At 44.6% G+C, this 15,443-nt stretch overlaps 1 protein-coding gene across 6 annotated transcripts in view; it reads right to left on the reverse strand.

Moving 5' to 3' along the window:
* Positions 1 to 3,665: 3,665 nt before the first annotated feature.
* BICRA (BRD4 interacting chromatin remodeling complex associated protein) overlaps positions 3,666 to 15,443 on the reverse strand; it is a 43,073-nt gene continuing 31,295 nt past the window's right edge. For all 6 annotated transcript variants that reach the window (XM_078602526.1, XM_078602525.1, XM_078602530.1 and 3 more), the window contains 4 exons: positions 14,447 to 14,595; positions 13,559 to 13,653; positions 12,412 to 12,514; positions 3,666 to 12,037 (listed from right to left, as the gene is read on the reverse strand). In XM_078602526.1, coding sequence (XP_078458652.1) covers positions 10,575 to 12,037; positions 12,412 to 12,514; positions 13,559 to 13,653; positions 14,447 to 14,595 — 1,810 coding nt within the window. In that variant the 3' untranslated portion in view covers positions 3,666 to 10,574. The remainder of the gene's footprint in view (positions 12,038 to 12,411; positions 12,515 to 13,558; positions 13,654 to 14,446; positions 14,596 to 15,443) is intronic.

Raw genomic sequence — 15,443 nt, forward strand, 5'->3', positions numbered from 1 at the left:
AAAAATCGTCCAAAATCTCGTGACGTCATTTATGGACGCCCCTAATTAATTTAGCAATTCTACTCTGACGTATGGCGCTGCCGCCGTGGGATCTCTATGCCGACGTCGAGCTCTGCTCGCCACGAAGAGGGCTCCGGGAAGCGTGTTTATTGTTTGCGAATGCTCCTCCGTCGAAAGGGGCGCATACTACAATTGCTTAGTACTGGTAGGAGCCTCCTGGTTCCACCAGCCCACAGGGGATTATTGTGTCCGTCCGTCCGTCGTGCATCCAAAAATGGGAGGGGTGGGGCTGGGTGGAGAGGGTGGGGAGGGGCTGGGTGGGGAGGGGCTAAGTCACCCCGTGGTGCCCTTATAAAACTCAACGTTTAACCGACTCACGCCGGCTTGTGCCCGCCCTCACAGTCGGGCATATTTGCGGAATACACCACGCCGCCGTTGACCCTGCAGGCCATTGACCGAGCAACCCCCCAACGTTCCTACCAGCTCCCTCCGCAGGAGGAATGTGTTTACTGTGTAGCGCCGTAGATGGGGCCGCACTTACCTGCAATGGTGGACGGGGCCCATCAAGGGCGAGGGGAGGGGCTGCAGTGCCAGCCCAAGAGGTGAGGGGCTGCTGGGGGCTCAGGATCCCACACAGCTAAGCCCTCCTCCCAACATGGGCATGGGGCATAAAAGGGCACCCTCTCCCCAGCCGATCTGGGCAAGTCGCAAACAGAAGCCAGAAGCCCAGCCAGTTTCGGACCCTGGACCCCCTCGCCCCGCTTGTCCTTGCAAGGGCCGGGTCGCTGTGCGGGCCAGTGGTGGGACTCTGGGACTCCCGGCTCTACGCCCTTGTAAGGGCGAGGTCCGAGGAAGCCAGTGGTCTAGACCCGCACCTTGGCTGGGTCGGGTCAGATAGCCTCCCCTAGGGTAACCATAGCCGGAGGACCTGGGAACGGAGACGAGGCTAGGCACGCTACGTAGATAGGCAAAGCACAAAGACCTCGGGGAGTAGGCTAGGGTAACTGTATAAGAAGTGTCAGGAAGCACGTGGTGTGTGGATATAAAGACGTACCCTCTACAAGTGTCTCTAGAACCCATGACAACTGCATGGTCCAGAGTGGACATGGCCACAACTGCACTGCGGCTTGCGCCTTGAACATCACATTCGTGGGGGCTGACAATCGTTCGAGTCGTCTTCGAGGAATCACGTCAAAGTCAGGGTCTCGAACCACGTGCTCATTCACGGACTTTCACTTTTACGGACCTCTAGAACAATCTGCAAACGATTTTGAACATTTTTTTGTTCTTACAATCCAACTTGGGAGGTTATATTGCAATTTGGAATGAAATAAGAAACTTGTGCTCCGGGGGCAATCCCACAAGATCCTCCCACTTGGCAAAATCACCTCCGCTTTTGATGTCGACCATCAAATGATAATAATGTTCACGACTCCGAGATCGACATCACCATCGACACACAATAACCCAACCTCCTCGCTGTCCACTTTCTTTCTGCCCTGATGTGGTATCATCTTGGATTGGATGTTATATTCGTGAGGTTTTTTTTGGATTAGATCGCGTAAATATGTCGTTAAACCCGCCACATTTAACCAAAAAACCCTCTATTATGGATATTGGTCGCGAAAGCCTACGACGTGTTAAACTGGGTCTTATAATATTCTTTGGGTCTTTCTGTAAAGTCACGTAGGTAAGAACAATAAAATAATACAATGAAAATAAAGTGAATAAAAAATAATAAGAAAATATCACGACGTTTCGATCACTTTATTATTTTTATTTTATTGTTCTATCTACGTGACTTTACCAAAAGACCCAAAGAATATAAATAATATACGTAGTTTTAGTTTTTATACATCGTCATTAATGCAAATCGCATCTCACAATTGCTGATAATTCACAAGCTGGAAGACAGCCGAGCAGTGAGGCAGCGCCAACAATTGTCTAAGCTCTGCACTCCTCTATATATTAGGATGTTTTCTGCAAATTATTGCTTAAGTGGAAGCCAGAGCACCCAGAGAAAATCCACGCACACGAGCAAAGCTATCCAATACAGAAGGTATTGGATAGCAGATAGTTAAGTCTTCATAATGAAGGTTTTTGGGTTAATCGCGATTGTGTCGTAACCCTCCACCACCCGACACAGCAAGTAAGGGTTGTCATGTAAACAACGCACCAATTAGTTACTTCAGCCCACCGGTGTGTTGGAGAGTAATTCCACAACAGTCCAGGGGTCCATATTCTTTGGTTCTTTCTGTAAAGTCACGTAGATAGAAAAATAGTAAAAATGAAAGTGAATAAAAAAGTTTTAATGAAAAAACTAAAAAACTATTGTACACTGTAGCCTGGTTCTTAATCGGAGTGTACTGCCAGTCTATAATGTAGAATGCAGCCTGGTTTTTAAGCTGGTGTGCGTATTTGCAGTCTATGATGTAGACTGTAGCAATGGTTATTAAACTGAGTGAGCGTACTGGCAGTCTATAATGTAGACTGTAGTGTGGTTATTAACCTGAGTGAGCGTACTGGCAGTCTATCATGCAGGCTTATTCTTGAAAAAATAATAACCACGTCGGCTCGTATTCACATTGCGGCTCTTGAAAGTTTTTTTCAAACCAAATTTGAAAAAAATGGCTCGTTATTTTGGTTGCCGACCCCAGGTGTGAGCAGTATTTTTGCTGTATTGTAGAGCCTTCTCCTGGCAAGCGAGGGTATGGCACCTCGACACCTCGGGGGGTTTCACAACATCCGTGCGATCCGCCAACCCTCGCCTCCATAGTGCTGGATAACAGGCGAGCGTCCTGTTACCAAAACAGAAGTACCCGTACTCCTCATTGGCAAGTCCATTCTCGGCAAACTCCGTGCACCCTGTGAAAGCTTGAAGTGTTATTGCTCCTCTCTTCACATTTCTCAATTCAACAGGTGCTCATGCCTCCTTCTACACAACATCTCCCAAACCCAGTGGCCCGGACGTTCATCAATGTCTTAATTGCATCACTATTCAACAAACTGCAAAAGCTCTCCTCTACAGCACGATCCAAAATGCAACTTCTAGTCCATGCCTGTGCATTATACATCACCCGAATACAATACTCTGAACCCTCTCTTGGCTCCCGATCCAATTACGTACCATATTTAAGATAATCGATAGATTCACACCCTGCTCATCTCACTCTACTCCCCTCCACACACTCGTCTCAATTAACTACGGTTGTAAATGGCTTCGCTCATTCTCCTCTGCTGCCCCCATGGTCTGAAAGGTCCCTTTCTCCGAGGCACCCGTGCTCTTGACTCTCTCTCCGTAACTGTTCAAGGCTCCATATCTTCATTTTCCTCTCTGCCGGTATAAAACAAACGTGCTGTATAGAAACACGCCCATATTCGATACAGCGTTTTGATATTTGGTCGCGTTGACACGCTATATAATTCCAACTCTATTGAATTGTACCACTTCTTTGGGAGACATGTAACTTACAAAGTACTCAATGATAGTGAATGGTAATTGCCGCGAGAGTTCAATTAAAGTGAACAAATTGGTTAACTCCCAAAATTTGTGTTCGTCTTTCCAATGATGTCATGTGTTTGGTTGGTTAGTTGGTGCATCCCACAAACCAAAAAAAGGCACAACGAGCAATCGCATCCATCAAGAATTAAATCTTATTTCATAGTACAGCATAAATAAAAAAGTCATTTTTATTACAAAAACATGTCTTCTCATAAATACTGGTCTCAGTAAAAATGTGTACAAAACATGTTTGATCTGCCCAGAGAAGTGAACGGTCACAAGTAATGTTACAAACATATAGATTAACCCTCTGTAGAACTATAATGAGACGCTTCGCATATGAACAATTTAAAACACAGACACAACAAAAGGCCTCAAAAATGAAAGCTATCACCAGGCAGACCTGCTATGTACAAGCAGGCTCTAAGTCAACCTAGTTATGTACAGCATTGCCACAGGCTTGACAGTTCAGACGCAACGACACACACTTTTAGCTGATGGCTTAAAACACGCACGAAAAGCGCGCTTTTTTATTTTTCTTTTCTATTTTTCTATTTTCCTGCCGCCCCTCGGACGTTCAACGGAAAATGGGCTCAGTAGCCAGCATTTTAAGAGAACGGTGAAACAAACATTTTTTTTAGTGTTTCGTAGCTACGACAATCAAGTACAATCTAACCGGAGAAAATAAAGAGTTTACACAGCGCTTGCCTGTACACGCTCGTCAAGTAGGCCAGAAAAACCGTACCGTCTCAATGAACCTACACCTCAACGCCTCAAGTCGCGTCACTTCCACGAGGTCATCCGCTGTCGTCGCTAACCATCACCATCATCATGGGTGCAAGATTTAGAACACAAGTACAGTTAATGTCACTCTTTAAGCCCACCCCATTGCTTGTTTGTTCATTTGTGTTTTCAGCAATGTTTCAGCTTACTTTTATGTTAATTTATCGATGAGGACTGTGGTTGGGTGGTGGGATAAGCACTAGGCTCCTGTGAGAACGACTATATTTATGAATGATCTGTGAATTGAAGCAGGTGTAATGATGAGAACAGCTGATATTACTGCACATTAGTATCAAACTCTGGCAAATTAAATTAAGGTAACAAAAAAAGCATTGCTAAAAAAACATCGGGTAAAACGAAACAAAAACATTCAAAGACAAAAAGATACAAATATGGCACAATTCAGCCAAAATAAAAGTGAATGCTCACAATGTGCATTGGGGGCCAGTTAAACCAGATTCATAAATGAAGCCATTCGGTGAGATGCTCCCGAGACAATAGTGAAGATGCCCAAGAGACTGGAGTGAGGGGCACAACCATAGCCCCATAAAGTCGGCTCTATGTAGATTCCACAGAATGCAGCACATTCTGGAAACTACAACCAAATGCACGGCTTCTCAAGACAATCCAATTAAGCAATTTTACGTAAAACAATTACAATGTTTGCAATCGATCAATGCTAATGATAGTTGACCACAACTTGAATCCTTAAACGTATTTGAATCTTATTTCTTTAAAAATATATATACACATCAGGACGTTAAATGTTATAATCCGATTTGGCATTCACTATGGCGGAATAACGGTTAGTGACTGAATTTTTTTTGCGAACCTAAGTTATTTTAAACAAGAGCAAAAGTGGTCACGCAAATATATTACCATATACATCTTTTTTGGGGGGCTAAAAATAACTAAATGAGGACTATGTCCCAACAGCCCCTTCCGTTCCCTTGAACATCCAGTTTTCATAATTCTATGACCAACAAAAATGGCTTTTCACGTTAATTGTATATCGACCAAATTTACGTGAGAATGAGTCTCCCACCATCACTTGTGCTTCTGCACTGAGGTTGTCTCGAAAAAGGAACTGGTCAAAACACCGATTGGTGGCGTAGGCAGTCTTAACTCTCGGATAAAGGTTATACATAACTGAGCTTTCAATATCATTGTCTGAAGGCCAGGCAGCCAAAACATTGATGTGTTTTTCCTCCCAGTTGCAAATGTTTTATTATTTTAACTAACCCGTTATTCATTGTACAAGTTCAATGAAGCCACTTGACAATATAAGCTTTAACTCTCGTGGAAACAGCAGCTACACAGACTAAAAGTGGATTATTTAATGTTACGTCAGCTGTAGTGAGAAGCTAATCCTATTAATTTTTACAGGTGTAATGAGCACAATTCAACAGTGATGTGCAACCCCAATATTTCAGGGTTACAGTGGTGGCTTCTTGATTGAATTAACTGTTAACGTGCACAAGAGATAATGGAGTCTAGGTGAAAAATCAAACGATGAGACATCGGGGGCTAGGACTGTTTACCTTAGTCACACCTTGCCACAGCCACAGTCATAGCGTTTCCTGTTCTGAGGCATGAAGTAGGATAATTTTGGTCACAATTCAATCCAACAATTTTGATAGGTAAAGTCCAATTTTTTACATTCATCCATTAAAGAATACATTTCTGTTCTTTGCTCCGAAGGGTAGGGATTAGAGATTGAAGAGTTACATATATATTTGAGATTAGGACTTGGAATTTGTGGTTTAGATTACATCAGATGCAGGCTTCTTCTAAAGGGACCAAAATTATTACAATGCATGCCTATATTTCTGCAATTTGGAGTTGAGGATTGGTGGATCACATAGAATTGTAAGATTCTTAATCCTGCTGTGCTAAAAGGCCATAAGATGGCAGTTAAACTAGATTTTGTTAACCATCTGTAAGATACTTTGCTTTCTCCTCGTATTTGATTAATTTCTCTGGGAACTCCAGTTTCCTTACACATTCAAAATACTCAAAAAAATTGAACTGGCCAAATAGCCCAATGTAGAAACCTATTGTGGGGGGGGGGGGGACTAACTTAAAATTCAGTGAGGAATTTCTTGAAATAATATTACTTAACATAGCTTCCAATTATCCAACCTCCCATTGTGGCAGCAAGACATAGATTTCCTATATATTCTGCATATACAGCTGATATAACTAAACAGGACAATTCAGGATGTCACAATAACAAAGGCCCAAATGTATGAATTTGCTACGGGGGAGAGGGGGGTAAGCAAGGCTGTGATGGGCATGCAGCACAGGATTAAACAAATGCTGGCCTCAGTTTGCAAGCCAAGTTTATGAAGACGACTTCATGACCATCAATTTCCCATTTACAGAACATCTCGGCACTGGAGGACGCCACGCTGTAACAAATGTGGTTAAACAGACCATTGGTGAGTTGTCCTTTGTCGTCTTTTTCACATTACACTTTTGCTTATTCAACGTCTCTTAATAGCTTCTGTAAATATTGAGATTATTTAGCATGAAATTGATATATAAATTTGAACTGTAATCGTCAATTAACTTTTTCTGTGGCATCACCGCCGAGGTTTGCCAAAATCTGCCAAAATCCTTGCAAGTGTCAACAAATATTTTAACTTATGCATTTTTTTAAAGCAAGACACAGTTAATTGGCAAATATTATTAATCTGTCATACAATATAGTATATTTAATTGTTGCTTGTTTTATGCAGCTTCTAAAAAAGTGTTTATGTAAACTTTTCCACCAACACAAGACACTACCAGGTAAATATATTTTCAGCTGCAGACATTTCACTTCAGGAAAACCTTCAAGTTATTCTTCAACAGCCACTAACGTAGGCTTTCGAGCCCAAATTGTAAATGACGGAGACAAGAGGCGCCCAAACTTTTTGAGGATGACGATTGATAGGGGTAGGGACTTACATCGGTCATCTTCGAGTCACTCACTCGACAACCTACACCAAAGCATACACCGATCCGATACTGTCCATAAGTTACGCTAACAGCGACACTTTCGTTACACTCCACGCTCATTCACAATCAATGCTCTTGGCAATACTTCATAGCTCCTACATTTCTAAGTTGCTTTAAAGAAGCACATTTGAGGGAGCTGATCATTTGAAACCATTTCACCAATATATTTCTCTGATGATGTGGAATCCCCGACAGTCCAAGAAAGTGAAGTACCCATGTGGAGCCGTGCAAAAACAACCACCAGAAACAGATACACATACACTCAAGAGCACAGTGAAGAGATACCCAGTGGGGCAGGCGCATAACAAAATACAAACATTTTCTCGTAAATTTTGGCCAATACACATTGCTTCAGATCTGCTTCAAAAGCACGAGCAGATGTTGTATACGAGATATTATGGTCAATGCACTGGCAAATTTTCCGTTCAAAGCCAGTTCTCGTCTGGGAAGACGGTATTTTCTGCCCCGTGCTTTATTGTCCACAAGCATGCGAGGGCTACCACCCAAGATCGTCCAGCGCGTTCAGCAACGGTTGGAGCACATTGCAAATAAAACAAGATGCAGGCGGTACTGGAACCCCCCCCACTGGCGAGTGATGAACAAAAAACCCAACCCTACGTGGACGTCCATGAGGAAAGTGTTCGGCTCCACCACGCGGTCAGCAAACAGAAATGTAATTTTAAAACGAATGTCTAGCTTTTGGTATTATACCTGATTACTGCATTACATTGTAAGTAACAATGTAAGATTACACTGTATTTATACATTAATCTTATTCATAACCATTTTAGCCATATGTATACTCTGGTATCGCCTCAACAACACTTAAATTGTAAGATACTATAAGTTAATTCGAAAGAAACAATTTTATTTGTACGTGTCATTGCTAAATGATACGTACAATTAACCAAAATAGAGCATCACCTAGTTGCTTGTGGTCGTAATAATCTCACACAGGTGCCATATAAAAGGCTTTTTGGGGGGTTGGAGTCAAAGCTACCACCTTAAAATATCTGCACTAGGTCATTAATTTGCAAAAGGTGTTTCGTCTGGTTTACAATCTCATTAACCTCCATCTTATCTGCACAATTGCACTTATAACAAGTGCATTTATTTTTCATGAATCGAAAAAATCCATGCTTACCAAGGTGAACATAAGCTATTTCCATAAATTCTTACATGCCCAGTCTGTCCCTTCAGCAAAGGAAATTAAACCATACATGCTATCTGGTGCTCTTGAACAATTATGCCTGCTTAAATTAAAACCTCTCAATTTTTACAGTGACACATGTTTATACGAATCAACTGCACACTCCATGGCCTCCTCAACAAAATGCTGCAGGCATCTGAGAAACTACAGATCACATACTAAAGCTTCAAATCTAGAATTAGATCACATACTAGTGTTAGAATTACTTGATGCTCCTCAGATAAGTGCACAGGCACGCAAGAGTGTATCACACGTGAGAGTAAGCTGCAGAATTATTCACCTACTGGTATTGTAGCAAAACGATTACCTTTTAAGCTACTAAAATTTGCCTTTTTCTATATTAATACGCATGTTTCTACATTTTAGTTTTTAAACTTGTTTGGTTTGTTGGTGGTAAATGGGACACTTTTTAACCTGGGAGAGTGTATTAGTGAATTTAGAAATTGTGATGTCATGGTACTTTTACACACCATGTGGTTGGAAAAAAAAAATCAGTACATTCTGAAGAGCCATATTATAGATTACGTAAGTTATCACATGGTACTCTATGGTTTTCGGTAAATTCACGTAGAAAGAAAATAAATGAAATAGAATACGACGTTTCGATTGCAACACAAGCAGTCATCATCAGGTAGAACTAAATTTGAGAGAGAGACAAAACACAGACACGGAGACACACAAGCAAAGAGAGACAACACAGAGACTCTGAGAGACACATAACATAGACTGTCTGTGTGTCTCCGTGTCTGTGTTTTGTCTCTCTCTCAAATTTAGTTGTACCTGATGACGCGACTGCTTGTGTTGCAATCGAAACGTCATATTATATTATTTAATTTATTTTCCTTCTACGTGACTTTACCGAAAGGACCAAAGAGTAATTCCTGCAGTCACAAAAGCTTCAAATAAAGTTTTTATCACATGGTACTTTTACAAACACCATGTGGTTGGAAAAAAGTCAGTACATTCTGAAGAGCCATATTATAGATTACGTTAAATGTCATTTCTATTTCTGTAAAAGGAAACTTGTGCACACAATACTGTGTAAGGCACAAATGTGTGCACACACAGGAATAAATGTTAATTTGCTTAAACCAAATGTCTTGCCAATGCGTTTAGTTTTGTGGTCAAGATGTGTAATGTTCCAGGAAGCCTAGAGATTGTATGCATTACATGGGCAAAAAATGCTAGCAGGCAAAAAAATCGCAACACAGAGGCTAATTCACAACCTTCTCGTAATCTCTCATCAAATGGGATGTTTACATTGTTTCATAACCGGACCTGCTTTTGTTACATAAATATTTTTGCATGATGTTTTAAACATGGGAATTTGGAATGTGCAATGAGAAATAAGAACATTGAAAACACGCAAAAAACAGACAATTCCTAATTATATTGGCATCATGGAAATGTACTACGTGCCAAACCCGTGCCGCCACCTTGGCATGATTTGCTGTGAATAAAACTGAAAAATAAATGCAACTTTATTAAGAAATAAAACTTACAGCTTTTATGATACTTGACATTCATAAGAAAATGTATGGATAAGCTGACTTAAGGTCAGATCTGTTTTCTTTAAAAGACACTTTCCTATTGCCTAGACTCCCATAGTTTATAAACATCCAAATGAGCACTCATGCACACTCACGCACCATTGCGCACACAAAAGAAGTAGAGTAAAAGTGGCTCATGGCAAATCGTCTGCTCAAGTTCTACTCTATTTATCTTGCAACCGCATTACACGTTACAACAAATCATCATTGGGCACCACGACAAGTAACTCAACGACCTCGCGACGCTGCTGCACCTCCCGCCTTCCCATCTCTCGGTTGACCATTGCAAGGGCCCAGCCCCTCACCACCACCACCTCCCGAAGAAAAACTCGCAGGCTGGTTTTTACGTGATTGCGAAGAGAGAACGAGACCGACGGACACGAGTGTTGAAATTTGACCACGTGTGCCACCCCCTACTGCCTGTATGCCGCGCATTCCGCCCTATTTCTCGACGGGCTCTGCGGCACCGGGCGGACGGCGGTGGCTGCACAAAACATTTCTCACCAACCTCGGTTGGTGGGATTCGTCAGCTGTCCAGAATGCTGTTAACAGCCTCTTCCAGTGCCGAGTCCAAGGGTCCACCGGGTGCGGGGCCTGGCGAGAATTGTGGGAAGTCCACGGGGAAAGGTTTGTGGGGCAGCCCGTGCGGCGGTTTGGGCACGATGGCTGGCAGTGGCCGTAAGTGTGGGGGCGGCCTGGGCACACCACCCCCGCCGCTTACGCCACCACCAACACCGGTGGGCCCACCTCCGCCTCGGTCCTGTGGCCTCTGCAGGTCGAGGATGCTGTTGATTGCACTCTGCAGGTGCTCTGTCAGTCCATCGTCCTGCGAGCTGTCGCTCGAAAAGCTGGCGTCGCCATCGTCCTCGTCGCCCAGGCTAGGTGCAACGGCCGCCACGGCCGCCATCTTCACGGCCTCGTCCGCCACTTTAAGGCGGAGGCGTGCTGGCAACTCCCATGGGAGCTGCAGCACTGTGCGCTCCAAAGAGCGTTCAGGTACCGTGTCCGGCTTGGGTTTGGCCACCGCGGGCGGCGTGTGGTCAGTGTTCATGCCATTGCCGGGCTTGAATGTCAGCATACTGCTTGCACTGCTGCCACTTCCGAGGGTTGGTTTGGAGGCGTCGACGGTCGCTGGCAAAGCGTGAAACACTCCGACGGGTTTGACGATGGCCAGGCCGTCCTTGGCGCCGCCCATAGCAGAGTTGAAGGCGCCAGCAGGCAGACTGGCAATGCTACCCTTGGCCGTCTCGGAGGAGGAAGTGAACGTTGAGTTAATGACGCCTCCCCTCTGCCCGCTCGCCACCTTCAGCAGCGTGTCGGTCTGGCCAAGGCGGCCGCGCCCCTCCTCGGACGGCAACGACAGGCGAGCCAGCTTATGCCCGCTTGCGCCCCTCGCCCCTAGCCGTACCTCAGGCAACAACAGTGGGGAGAGGTCTGCCGAGCCGTTAACCTGCCCACTACTTGCTATGGGCAGAATCGGTTCGGACGGCCTCTTTGCGGGTGGTGTTGGTTGAAGAGAGGGCAGGGCTGGGGCTGCCATCGACTGCTGTTGTTGTGGCGGCGGCGGAGGCAGTGGTGGTTGTACCGTGGCTGTTGTCTCTGTTTTTATTGCGGTGTTTTTGATCACCACCCCATATCCGTCGCCTTGTTTTATCTTCAGCTTGAGGCCGCCGCTACTGCTGGCTACGTACGTCCGGTTGGCTGCTGGCACGGATGTGGAGGCTCGATCGGCTGCACCGGCGACAGCCCGATCAGGCGAGCCCACCATGCGCTCTTGCTTGATGACAATGCGAATGGGTGTCACTTGAGTGGAGCTTCGCTCCGTAACAGCACTCGCTGAGGTGACGGCGCTGGCCACGCTGGGGGCCTGCGCCGGGGCCTGCGCCGGGGCCTGCGACGGGGCTTGCGACGGGGTTGATGGGGTTGATGGGATCGTCGTCGTCGTCGTGGTCGAACTCGTCGCGCGTGAGAGAGAGGCCAGGTATGCAGCTGTGGAGACAACAGTTCGACGTGTCCAAATAATCAGCGAGGCGTCTTGTACAGACTTACATGGAGGATTTGAACAAGCATACATACAACTAACATTCAAAATATACACACCAATATATACATAACATTCAAACCACCATACTAAACACACACCACACAAAATTTACAATACATGTAGAGACTAAAAAAACCTCTGTTCCCAACATGAAAATCTTACCCAAAACTTTCCAAATCCCGTTTGGCTACCATGATGCAAACACGATCTGGGCTATATGTACGTACGTATGTAGAACTTCTTTCGCACCGTACATAGACAACCACGCTAATCGGAGGTGCGGGAAGCTATCCCTCCTCTCTTCTACTACCGTACATACCAGGGTTATCCAGGGCCAGCCGCTTGTCGCTCATGAGCTCGGCCTTCTCCTCCTGGATGAACATTCGGTCCATCATGACCATCTCTGCAGACGGGCTCTCTCTCTGTCAGGGCAACACAAGAACTCGATGAGACGCGATGCATTCTATAGCATGCTAAAATTTGAACAACCGTTGTACCGAGGGGCAGCTTCCTCAGTGTATTCTACTCTACTAGTGAGGAAAACACAGAGAGGCAAAGTTACTTCAAAATATTTTTTTTTCACGCACGCATTCTTTTGCAAGGAAATTGTTGGCAACTGTCGACAAGCCAAGATTACAAAGCGAGTATTAAGTTTGTAAAATAATAATTTGCTTGCAGTTCTTTTTTTTCCGAATTGGGATGTAGGCCATGGCACCAGCATGCAATTCATTATTAATTCATAAATGACGTAAAAAAAAATCTTGGCAAAGCATTAAAGCATTCTAAACCATGGATGTAGTGCAGAAGCTCAAAGGAAAGTAAGACAAACAGGATGATAACCAACCACCAACCTAGCCGACACCAAATACGATTGTGCGAGACAGGATTTTCAATATTTTTGCTATCTGCAGCATGCTTTAATATAGGTTTTGTGTGTAGACACTTCCAGCGATGTACTGCAATGTGATGACTAACACATTCCTCCTGCGGAGGGAGCTGGTAGGAATGTTGGGTTGCTCGGTCAATGGTCAGGGTCATCGGCGGCGTGGTGTATTCCGCAAATATGCCCGACTGTGAGGGCGGGCACAAGCCGGCGTGAGTAGGTTAAACGTTGAGTTTTATAAGGGCACCACGGGGTGACCAGCCCCTCCCCACCCAGCCCCTCCCCACTCTCCCCTCCCCACCCAGCCCCTCCCTGCACGACGGACACAATAATCCCCTGTGGGTTGGTGTAACCAGGAGGTTCCTACCAGTATTATCATTAATGCAAGACTAGTGGACAACTAGAGTGGTGCCATCATGCCAATATGTCATGCACAGATGCAGGATTTTTCCACCGAAACTCTTCTGTGTAAATTTCACAACCATTCACCGAAGAGCCTGCAAACCCCTAATTAAGAAGCCCTCATTTGAGAAACAGATCCTAGCTACACACTGGGTCCTTGTTAATCCCGAAGCTTTCTTACCCGTGCTTCCTCGAACAGCAGCAGCCGGTACTTGTTGAGCATGGTCTGTGTACGATGCAGCAGTTCAGTGGAGACCGTCTCAAATTCCTCGTCCACTGCGGTTCGAACATTGACAGTCAATAATTACACAAAGCAAAATTCAATGTACAAACATGAACACAAATATCCCCGTTGTCAGCTTGATGGACTACTGAAGGCGGTTTTGTGAGCAATTATTTAGGTTAACAAGGCACAAGAGGGGATTCCAAATATTAAATATTCTTGGCAATCTGTCTCCCCAATACTTATGTTGATCATATCCTTTAAGGCCAAATAAACCGAAGGCAAGAACAGACGAGGTTCTGATACCACTTACCACCCAATATTTTGTGACCGAGAGATGAATTAAGATTCAAAGTACAATGCGTGAACCACAGCAAGACCAAGTCCCCACTACCCTTCAGCTGTGTGTGTGTTAGTATAACCTACCCATAAATACACAGACCACGCCCGTGTACAGCCTATACAGACTATTTAGGAAGGTGCTGTTCGTGAAGACAGCACACAAGGGTATCGTGTAACCAGCACCATATCTAGCCGCCTTTGTCTCGTCAGTGCCAATGCAATAGACAAATATCTCCCGTACAGGCATATCAGACAGTTAGGGCAAGTGCTGTTTGCGACATGGTACACCAGGGGTGGGTGGCCAGCACCACGGCCTCAAAGGTATTCCTTTGAGGCTGATTCGATCTAGGGGAGGCCCAGGACCGATTCAGACAATCGTCACTGGTGTTGGCCTTGAATGGGAATCGAACTCGGGTCGCCAGGTTTATAGCGCAGCGCGCTAACCGCTACACTACCGCTCCCCAGTGCCAATGCGCACACACACACACAAAACTCGTGCCTCACCTTTGCTGAACTCATGCATGGAGGGCATGGTGCCACGGTACAGGTGGTAGGGCAGCAGGCGGCGCACGGCGTCGTGGTACGAGCCGAATGGCCGCCGGTACTCGGGTTGCAGCACAGCCTCCTGGTCTTTACGCAGCTGCTCCAGGAAGCTGTGGGAAAGCGTGCCCAGCAATGTCAGTCAACGAGCCGTGAAGAAACAGAGCCAGGAAAACGTTACAACGTTGTGCCACCTGCTTTCCCATCTCTTCTTGATTTACTCTCCTTCCTGTGCCCTCTGCTCCGGCAATATTTTTTTGTTATAGTGGGGCCAGACCAGACATATCACTTGTCGTTACCACCTGAGGTAGTAACATTTTATTCGGCACTAAACTCTCTTTATACGGCCAATAAAAGTAGTTCGAAGATAACCTTTTCAAAATAGTGGGTTATATAAAGCACATTTATAGATCACAAAAACATTGTCCAGCAATAATCAATTTCTGTTGTGACATCAAATAAAATTATCCATACACTGTTAAACGTTAGAACTGTCGACTCCCTTAAGTTCAAATCCAAAATGTAGTCTTTATTTTCGTCTACAATTATGACTTTGTGTCTCTGTGGTACATTTCGCTATTTAGTTTCATACTTTTTTTGTTCTCTAAAAAAATCAAAGAAAAAAAAAAACACTCCTCTTTCTTTGTCACTCCCTCCCTCGTAATTAAGTCTTTCCCCCAAGTATTGTTACCCCATAATATTTAGATGCTTCAACAAGCAAAATTGTATAATATTCTAGATTTGAAGTTTTCGTTACTGCAAGGATTCATACTCTGGTTTTTTCGGTAAAGTCACGTAGGTAAAAAATGTAAATACATTAAATTAAATCACGACGTTTCGGAAGCAAAAAAAGCAACCGTCATCAGGTGTTGACTGCTCCAGCAAAATGACTGAGGCGTCTGAAGAGAGTTATTACGAGACAACGTGTTTATATAGGGTGTTAGGGGGGCCTGTGGCAAGC

Source organism: Lampetra planeri, chromosome 18 (assembly GCF_965212315.1).
Source record: "Lampetra planeri chromosome 18, kcLamPlan1.2.h2, whole genome shotgun sequence".
Taxonomy (NCBI): Eukaryota; Metazoa; Chordata; class Hyperoartia; order Petromyzontiformes; family Petromyzontidae; genus Lampetra; species Lampetra planeri.